Below are 10,269 nucleotides of genomic sequence, written 5' to 3' on the forward strand. Positions count from 1 at the left end.
TTAAAGAAGCATTTAAATGTAAAACTAGGGGTGCCTGGGTGGCTCAGTCAGCTAAGAGTCCAACTCTTGATTTTGGCTCAGGTCCTGATCTCAGGGTTGTGAGATCGAGCCCCGCGTCTGGCTCCGGGCTCAGCGTGGAGTCTGCTGTTCTCCCTCTGCTCCTCCCCTGACTCATGCTTTCTCCCTTTCTCTCAAATAAATAAATAAATAAATAAAATCTCCCAAACAATAGATGTAAAATGAAATTGCTTAAACTGTGTCTAACAAGAAGGGGCAGATATGCACTATAGAGTAAGCAACAAAAGTGAAGGTTAATATTCTCTTTAAAAGCATAATTAAACAGGAATATTTTAGGGACTAGCAATTATGACATGCTAAGCACAGCGTTTCCATCAAGGCTCTCCGTGGCATGAACCAGAATCAACTCTGATTAACATAAGCAAAAAAAAAAAGGAATGCTTTAAAGAAGAGGGCGAGACTCCCAGACTCCCAGGGGGCTCCCGGGTTTGGGGTGCTGTGGCCAGAAGCACACCCACAAATCACACCGCTGGACGCCCTGCAGAGCCTGCCCACCCCTCTTTGCGGTACTAGCTCCCGAGTCCCACAGAGGGGTCTGCATCCAGCCCGGACAGTCCCTGCAGCTTCTGACACCCAAGGTGGGGAAAACCTCAGGCAGAAATACATCCAACTGGGGGCACCCGGGTGGCTCAGTGGGTTAAAGCCTCTGCTGTCGGCTCAGGTCATGATCTCAGGATCCTGAGATCAAGCCCTGCATCTGGCTCTCTGCTCAGTGGGGAGCCTGCTTCCCTTCCTGACTCTCTGCCTACTTGTGATCTCTCTCTGTCAAATAAATAAATAAAATCTTAAAAAAAAAAAAAGAAAAAGAAAAAGAAATACATCCAACCTGGCCGGCCTGAAAGAGCAACCGGTGTCTGCAGCCCGTGGGGGAGCTCGGGAAGGATTCGCGACCTCAGCGCCTACTGACTCAAAGGGCCAGGCTTGCGGTTGGGTGACAGAGGCAAAGCTGGTCACCTGATACCTACTCTGAGGGTGAATTTTCCCTCCCTTGTGTGTCAGCTTCAGAGCCTTGAGCATACTGTCCCCTCTTCTGAGGGTCGGTTGGGTATTTCACGACGATCTTGGAACCGCCCGCTCATTCGGTGGGCTCGGTTCCGAAGCTGGAAGCCCACCTTCTTTTGCACGGTCCAGAAGGACCCGCTCCCTTGTGAAGGAGCTGGGCGGAGGCTCTTTCCCTCTATTCGAGCAGAACACGAACACCAGCAAAGCTCTAAATATTTGATTAGGTGGAGCCTCCACACAGCAGGCACTTAGGGAAAGAAAGGTCAGTTTTTCCTCCGATGATTTACGGGAAAGACGTGTGCCTGAACTTCCTGCTCGCGCCACTGTCTCAAAGAAAACCCTCATCTCGAGGAAAACGGGGCGACGCCACACTACAAGGAAGCATCTGGAAAGCGGTTTAACAGCACGACAACCCGGAACAGCCTGTTTCCCATGACTGCGGGCACCGTGCCAACGAGCAGAGCGGAGCCTCTCATTAGAGAGGAGAGGGAGAAAGGAGAGCCCGCGAGCTAACAAAGGGGCGCAGCGCGATGCCGTAGAGAGCACGGCCATGGCCGGGACAATGTGCCGCGAACGGCTTCGTCTGCCTTAGCCCAGGCAGGAAGAAGAATGATGACCGCAGGCCCGGGCATCCCCGCGCAACCGAGCCCGAGTCTTCACCCTCCTTGTCCATCAGGGCTCTTTGACATACGGCCTCAGGGGACACTGGACAGCCCCCACTTTGTCAAAGTAGAAGTCAAGAAACTCTCACCGAAATGAAGAATGGGCATTAAAATTCAGTCATATTCTCATAAAAGACAAGGACCGACGAAGCCACCGACATGGTTGCTGAGAGCTACAGACGTCGCTACTCTTGCCTTTAAGCACGGTTTCAAAAAGAAGGGAACGCTGCGGTGACTTCGGGGTGAACCGGAGGGAAATGACCAGGGAAGATCCTGGATTAAAAGCAAACATCAAGGACGCTGTCGTCCGTGTCATCAAGAGAGAAAATCAAGTAGAGACGGTATGTTACAAACACAAAACCTGCCCGAGGCGCCCCCAGTCCTAACCCGCCCTCGCCCCACAGAACACGTGTTGGCCACAGAGAATTGTTCTCAACATTTTCAATATGAAAATGACTTTCTTTTTCTCATTTGGAAGCATCCATGACTTGATGGATTTTTTTAAAAAAAATCTTTATTTATTTGACAGAGACACAGCTGAGAGACGAACGCAAGCAGGGGGAACGGGAGAGGAGCAGCAGGCAGAGCAGGCAGAGGGAGAAGCAGGCTCCCCCTGAACAAGGAGCCCGATGCGGGACTCGATCCCAGGAGGCTGGGGTCATGACCTGAGCCAGAGGCAGCCGCCTAACTGACTGGGCCTCCCAGGCATCCCTGGATTCTTTTTTAAGAGCAATTTTAAGAGCATTCAACCACAGTGTTGCGAAGAGTTGGGACAGTTGCATCTACCCGAGAGAAAGAGATCAGTATATCCCTCCAAGTTCTCTTCCCTGCCTAAAGCACACACATAAAGCATCGGTTGAGTGACGGCGTTGTCAGAGAGACTCTAATCGGTGCCCTGTCCGCATTCTTTCTCCTCTGGGCTCTCCCTACGTCCAAGTTTCTCAGTCTGATTTTCTTTGAGTTCCCTTGAATCTTTTTCTTCTTTTTCCCCCAACCTACTTCATCTTCCCTATCTCTAGCTAGTGAAAGACCGGATCATTTTTCCTGCACTGATACAGCACCCACTGGTGAGCAAAACTAGCTGGGATTTTGCAAAGTCAGCAAATCTGAGTCTCCCAGTGAGAAATGAGCAGGAAGCGCAGCTTCCGCGGACAGCACACTCCTCCTCCAGCGGCTGCCTGCGAAGGACAAAGAAGGCGCCAACTCGCTGCCTGCTGCTAAGGACACACCTCATTGCAGGTGAGCAGACTTGCCCATCACGGCAGCCAATGCATATTGGGGTTAGCGGGGCGGGGAGAACAGCTGTGGCCTAGAATTCTGCAAATCTGTCATAAAACCTGAAATACTTAGTCTGCAATGCCTTGCAACACCCTTCCTTGCCTTGTAATCTGAGAGAAATGGTGTCTCTGATACACGTGTAGACTGGGGTCCTGCACAGGGCACGTGGGGAAGGTACAGCTTGAGGTCAGACGGAGGTTGGAGACCCTGCTTCCTACAATAAAAGAGACCCTAAATTGGGGAGATATGACCAGGCAGGTGAGAAATCTAGAACTCTACTGGGGCCCAGGCAAACGCGGAAGTAAAGTTTAACACAGAATTACTCAACGCAAACTTTGATTATTAATGAGAAACAGGCAAATGGTTAATTAACATAAGTTTCCCAAAAAGGAGTTATGATACAAACCTTATTGTTAACAATAGCTTCTGAATCATCAAAGACAAAATCTCCATCGTAGCTACGTGCGAAACACACGAGGGAAACACATCCCACCACTAACTTAGCCCAGAAAGGCGGAAGAACCGGAGATGGAAGGATGTGGTCCAAATCCGCGTCCAGCTCGGCCATTGTGCAAACTGCCGGCTGCCAGCCTCTCGCTCCAGCATTATGCTGGTTAGAAATCTACAAGAAAAATGACAAGACACAAATATTCATAAACACACTGTTAGGAATGTTTGCACAGTGGACACATGCCCCTTAAGTGAGTAAGAACTACACGGCCATCGATGCTGCGAGTTTATAGAATGCAATCGTTGGAAACTTCAAGTTGTGGTTTTCTGTGGGCAGTAGAGTCACCTGGGACACATGTAAACTCTCCTGGGCCCATCTGCAATTTATGAGACCAGAAGCCCTTGGGTTTCTGATGTTGGATTATCTTGAGAAAAAAACACTGATTTGGGGGAATCCTGTATATATCAACCCCATAAGGCAAATTGTTTTTATAGTCCTTGAACCAGTTTATACCAGTTTAAAAAAAAAAGTTGCCATGTTGCTTCTTCCAATCAAGAGAAATCAATAAATACTCCTTGTTGGGTCTTAGTGCATTGTGTGTTTGTGTGTGTGTGTGTGTGCGTGTGCATGTGTTAGGGTATAAACATGCTCCTATTCTTTTTTTTTTTTTTTAAAGATTTTTATTTATTTGACAGAGAGAGAGAAATCACAAGTAGGCAGAGAGACGGGCAGAGAGAGAGGGGAAGCAGGCTCCTCACTGAGCACAGAACCCGATGTGGGACTCGATCCCAGGACCCTGAAATCATGACCTGAGCTGAAGGCGGAGGCTTAACCCACTGAGCCACCCAGGCGTCCCAAACATGGTCTATTCTGAAAGAGCTTACAGTCTCTCAAGTTACAGACATTGATGTCAGGTGAAAATTCAGAGAGAGGAGTTTTAACACAGATGACGAGGCAGGCCCAGGATCGAAGGCCAGGTGAGAGGTTCACATACAGACAGGAAGGAGAGAACACTTAAGGACAATACCTTAGTCCAGAAAGCGCTGAACTGAGTCTTAAAGGAGAAGGGGGGGAAGCTAGTCCAGGTAAGGCTATGACCTTCAATGTTGATGAAAGAGTCAAGTTAAGAACACACTCTTATGTTTTAACTTTTTTCCCAAACAGACAAAATGTTTAAGTCAGAAAGGGCTGTCTCTCCGTCTTGCCATTTATTAGTTCTATGGTCTTGTGCTTGTCACCTGTCCTTAGACTTTTGGAGTCCACTTCCTGTGCCACTCAGCAAAGCATAAGAACTTCCCTGTGGTGAGAGCTGCCTGAGAGCTTCCTGCCTTGGAACTTGCCTGAATTTCAAACTACCCTGCAAGTCACATTTGATCTGCCCCTATCCCCCTACACCCTCAGCAGGTGCTTTGTTTGTATTTACCAGTATTCTGTTTGGCTCACACTGCTCAGGTTCCAATCCTGTGTTACTTTGGAAAAATTACTTAACCTCTCTGGCCTGTTTCCTAACCTCTACAATGGGGAAAACTGTTTTCCCTTACGTGGTGGCCATTAAACAAAATACCCATCTAAAGTGCTTAGAACTGCTGCTTGGCTTTAATGAATGCTCAGGGGAGGTAGCTATGATTATAAGCACTTTCTTTAAAAAGGGAAAAAGCACAGGCACAGAACCATTTCTTAAAATCCCCTTTAGTATTTTGGCTTATTGTCTGCACTAGGAAGGGACCTGGCCCCCCAGTCCTTTCATGCTAACATGGAAGAGAATCCCAGAGCCCTTGGCTGGGAAGGCAGATTAGATGTATTTGTTTCCAGGCCTCCAAGGGAATACCCAGACGATGGAATCAATAAGAAGTCAGCCAAACAGGCCACCCGAGGTCACAGGCATCTTTTCTATAGGCTTTCCTCTGAGCGAATGTGGAGAAAGATCCAACAGTCGATGGGACACATCATCCTCTGACAACATTGCCCTTTCCCGGTGCCAGAAAGAGGTCCAGGTTACAACCCGGTAAGGCTCTGCATCTCTCTCACTGCGGGTCTCTCGAGCTTCTCCTACCTAACGTAACCCACACTCTCAGCAAATGCTGGGGGGAAACAGTCCAGCGATATCTGCTGCCTTTCTCTCTTCCACTGGAAGGACAGACCACTGGTGATACCCAAGTGACAGTGGAGAATTCAACACAGCTCACCATGCAGGCCCCTACCGGGGTGTCTACATTTCAGCTAAAGGAACTGCTATTAAAAAAGCAAAGCAAAACAAACAAAAATGTGAAAAAAGAAAAATCACAAAGACCATGCCGTTTAGAAAGATACCACGACTTAACACAGAGGGAATAAAAGTGTGCTTAGATTTGGAAAATTAATGTAGAGGAAAATACATCAGTTCTTGTTGTTGTTTTAAGTAAGGGTCTATCGAGCACCAATGGCAGGGCTTGAACTCATAGCCCTGAGATCAGGACCTAGAGCTGTGTCATGAGTTGGATGCTTAACTGCCTGAGCCACCCAGGTGCCCTAAAACACATCAGTTTTAAATGCACAAGAGCTGGGAGCCGATGAAAGGTCACAGAGCTGGTCTTGATGTTACCTGTCTTAGGCCCACATAGTTGAATATTATTCACAAAAGAATACCGAAACAAGAGAGAACCTGTGCTCTTAAATGCACTGTCCTGGCCCACTTTTCATTTCGGAGTATTTGTAATACAGGTGAATCATTTTGGTACTCCAGTGACAGCCAAGATGTACGGAAAGCAGACTGCGGACCCGAACATCAGCAGTGCCCTGGTGCGCTGGGCCCGGACTCCTGGAGCATCACCAGGATGGCTGAGTCAATTGCAGAATGATCTCCCTTTTTATTGCGGGGACATCAGGGAACCTTAAGTCTGCCCCATTCCTCACCCTCTACCTTAATCTTTTCTCCTGGCCTCCTCGCTCCTAATGTAGCTTCTCTCTCAAGTCACCGAGGTTCTCCCCACTTTGCTGTACCGTAAAATACTAAAAAAATGCCCTTTTCATTGAAGCTATGATGACTAATGTATACACTGGGATAGTTCAGAAAATACTGTGGATTAGCAAATGCAATAAAAGCTCCAAAGTGCTAGGAACCTATGCAAAGCTTTCAGGATATCACCCAGGGGTTAAGAGCATGGGCTCTGAAGGCAGGCAGACTTGGACTTGCTACCTTTGATAACTTGAAGATCGGTTCCTCATCGGCACAACAGGGTACCACCGCATACTTCGGGAGGTTGTCATAAGGATTACAGGACAGAATGTATGAAAACACTTAGTTCCCACTATTGTTACTATTTTGGAGAAACCGGTTCCCAGTGCCTGGTCCTGATCTCTCATCTGGGGAACGCCGATGGGGCCATCAATTCTTTATTCCTGGGATGGGGTTCCTAACCCAGGCCAGCAGTAGCCCATCCGGTGTCCTGGTATCACTGAGAAAAGGGTGCCCTTCTTTGGTTGGGCCCAGAGCACTGTGTACTTGGTTGGTGTATATCCAGTGTAAAACAGGGACTGTGCTCCCAACTTCACTTCCTCCAATGTGAACTGGCCTCGTTCTGAGATGCTTCTAGCCGGGCTTGGTGCTCAAGAGAAGCTCTGCTAAAATGAGGTAGTGGAGACAGATGGACCGCCCCTCCACCTCTTCGGTGAGCAGGCCATGAAAGAGGAAGGCACACATTCTCTTTTTCTCTTGACGGGTCCTGGACTGCACTGTCCCCTTCCTGTCCTCCAGGAGTACTGCCAGGGAGCCCTGGCTCTGGCGCATGGCTTGATGGTAAATTCACCATAGGAAGTGAAAAGAAGGGAGCCTCATTGAGACCCCAGGCTCTGTCCACAGAGGGTCTGACCAGGCATAGAGCCATCGCTCTGACCCCTGAGTCCTGTGCTCATTTTGGACCGTTCAGAACTAACTGGCCCTCGAAGTAATTGAATTTGGAACAAAGCAAAAGGCTCTTTATTCTCAGTTTTGCAAAACTTCTAATATGAAGCCTCTACTGTCAGGGTTAAAACAAATCAAACCACCATCAATGGTTAAAAAGACCTCAAACAAGGACCCTACTCCCAAAACAAAAGTCAAACAGAGCTATGAACCCTGGGGACCCAGTGACAGGTGACACAGCCGCCTTGGATTGCAGGCAAGAAAGGTACGACTAAAGCTAAAAGGTTCACCCAGAAACATGAGCACCAGCGATCTCCTACAGAATATTCCTCCACACACGTGGAAGTGCCTGCTGGCCTCTGGCCCACCTTTCTACCTCATCAGTAACAATCCCTCCAAATGCAAGCTGCCCTCTGCCAGGCTGAGATGAGACAGTGCTTCTGGAAAGCTGAGTAAAGTACACTCATCATTTCTGACCCAGCATCTTGGGTGCTTGAACTGGCCCCTTCTCTCTTGGGGCCCTCAAGGTATGCGAGCCTGTCCTCTCCACCGCCCTCCTCTGCCAGGCAGATCTGGGGGAAAAAAGGCTACTCGAAGTATCTCTTTTTAATTCACTACCAGGAGAGAGCCATGCCGGTTTACAGCAGGAATGACTGCGTGTGGTTCGACATTCCCAGTTACACTGTCCCAGAAAGTTTCCAGCTTGCTAGCTTGTAGCCATTTTCCCATGGAAGTCAGCCGGCATCACTTCACCCCACGTCCATCTGGGCGTGTGCCAGGCATGGTCAGGACTGCCGGGAGAGGGGACAGAGAGGGGATCCAGTCAGTCGTTACTGTAATCGTTCCTCAAGGAATTCTCCCATCCATCTTCTCTTCCAGAGATAACAGTGATGATTCACAGCGCGCTGGCTTGATTTTTTTTTTCCCCCTAACTCCTCCCTTCTTTTGTGTGTGGTTTAAAAAAAGGAAAGAAAGAAAGAAAAAGAAACACACACACACACACACACACACACACACACACACACACAGCTCACAGTCAAAACATCAACAAGACCAGAAGCCCCGCGGAGTTCGCAGGAGGTGAGGCGGCGGCTGCGCCACCTGCTCGGCTTCCCTAAACTCCAGACCCGCGCGGGGAAGTGACAGCTCGGCGGCCCCGGGCACCCCGGCCGGTGGCACGCGGCTCTCCCGCCGCCGCGCTCGGCAGGCAGCGCGGAGGAGCTGGCGCTGGCGGCGCTGCAGGGGACCCGCCTTTAACCCAGGGCAGGCGGCCAAGAGGCCCGGCTGTGCCCAGCCATCGCCGGCGCCGCGGCCAGCTGGCGGCCAGGCGCGGGGCCCCGCGGCCAGGTGGCCGCTCCGGGGACGCGCCGCAGGCGCCTGGTGCGCCCCGGGGCGACGGAGCGCCCGCGCAGTGGGGGCAGACAGGGGTGGCGGCGGTGACCACCGCCCCGGGCGGAAGGGGCGCAAGGGGCGCAGGGGTCCGGGGTCCGGGCGGGCGGAGCGCGCACCCTCCACGCCGCGCCCATTGTCCCGCGTGCAGCTTACACCGGGGCGCACGGCGCTCGAGGCTCGTGTCCCCCGTGACCCCGGCCCCGGCCGCAGCCCAGGTCCTGGAGCCAACTCCCGGCAGCACCGCCGCCGGGCCCCAGCCGGCCCGCGGGGCTCGGGGCGCGGCAAGAGCGGGGACCCCCGCGAACGCTCCGCGCTCAACTCCGCTCGCCTCGCCGCACGCTCTGCCGCTCGGCCCTGCAGGGGCCGCCCCGCGCGTTACCTGCAAGGAGCCCGAGCGGCGGCCGCATCTCCCTCCCGGGCGCGGAAACTCCGGCCGCTCTCGGCGCCCGCCCGGAGCTGGGCAGGGGGAGGGGCCGCCCGCGCCGCGCCCCCGCCCCCCCGCCGCGCCCCCTCCCTCCTGCGCCGCGCGCCGCCCGCACCGCCGGCAGCTCCCCACGCGCGCGGGCGCCCCCGATCTCTCTCCCGCCTGCGCCCGCCCTCTCCTCGCGGCCATTGGCTGCTCCTGCGGTCACTTTCGCGCCGCAGCCCGTTCCTCTTCAGCTCATTGGCGGACGCGCCGGTGACGTCGGGCCAGAGGGCGCTAGTCTGCGGCGAGAGAGGCGCAGGGACAGACGGCGGCGGCGGGAGTGCAGGAAGCGACTTCTGGGCGCGGAGGCCGGGCCAGGCCCGGCGGGAAGGGGCGGCCCCAGCGTGGCCCCCGGGGCGGAGGGCGGGCTGCGGGCCGGGCGGCCGGCCTCCTGCGGTCGGCGGGCGCTGGACCCTGCCCCGGGCTCTGCCTTGCGCTCCTCGCGCGGTCGGCGGCGCTCCGCGGAGGGGCGGGAGCGGGAGCGGGAGGAGAACCTTCCCGACTCTTCCGTCCCGGGAGGAGTTGTGCTGATCTGGGTGCCTGAACCAGGCCGCCTGCCTGACTTCTTCCTGTCTGGGAGGGGTTGTCTCCAGTCCCCTCGGTGCCTCTCGGAACGGAGCGGAAGCCGCGTCCCTCCAGCCGCGGCCCTGCCGCCTGTTACCAACCGGTCCTCTTCCTCGGCTCGGGTCTTCCTTCCCCTGCGGACGCACGAACCCCGCCGGCGCCCTACACCGGGCCAGGCGACATTCAGGCGGCCATCACACCGGTCGTCACTTTGTCCGAAACTTTCACTCCCAGTCGGATTGCCTCTGCAGCCGCCAGTAACGCCCGTGTCCGGAGATGACTTTGCTGCCTCTACAAAAAGAGAGAAATCCTTTTCCACTTTCCGCCTCCGTAACACTCAAACTCCCCTAAAGCCCTGATTCCACCCTCCATTCCCCCCCCCCCCCAGTCCACTCTGAGATCAGTCCCTCCCTCTTGACGGGATTACAATCATCAGCCTTTAATCAGCCCCAAGAGTTCCTCTGCCCCTCACCCCACCCTTCCAGTGGCCACTGGA

At 53.2% G+C, this 10,269-nt stretch overlaps 1 protein-coding gene across 8 annotated transcripts in view; it reads right to left on the reverse strand.

Annotated features, from left to right (window-relative positions):
* The window catches only part of TMTC4 (transmembrane O-mannosyltransferase targeting cadherins 4), a 64,053-nt gene extending 54,013 nt beyond the window's left edge, over window positions 1–10,040 (reverse strand). For 3 of the 8 annotated variants that reach the window (XM_082700813.1, XM_082700815.1, XM_082700814.1), the window contains exons 1-2: window positions 9,123–9,267; window positions 3,427–3,642 (exon numbers count right to left, since the gene is read on the reverse strand). In XM_082700813.1, coding sequence (XP_082556939.1) covers window positions 3,427–3,588 — 162 coding nt within the window. In that variant the 5' untranslated portion in view covers window positions 3,589–3,642; window positions 9,123–9,267. Of the gene's footprint in view, window positions 1–1,831; window positions 2,016–3,426; window positions 3,643–9,122; window positions 9,372–9,870 lie in introns of those variants that run through there. The other 5 variants (XM_082700819.1, XM_082700818.1, XM_082700817.1 and 2 more) reach the window with 4 other exon arrangements.
* Window positions 10,041–10,269: the final 229 nt, after the last annotated feature.

The sequence above is a fragment of the Mustela nivalis genome (genome assembly GCF_964662115.1).
Source record: "Mustela nivalis genome assembly, chromosome: 15".
NCBI lineage: Eukaryota > Metazoa > Chordata > Mammalia > Carnivora > Mustelidae > Mustela > Mustela nivalis.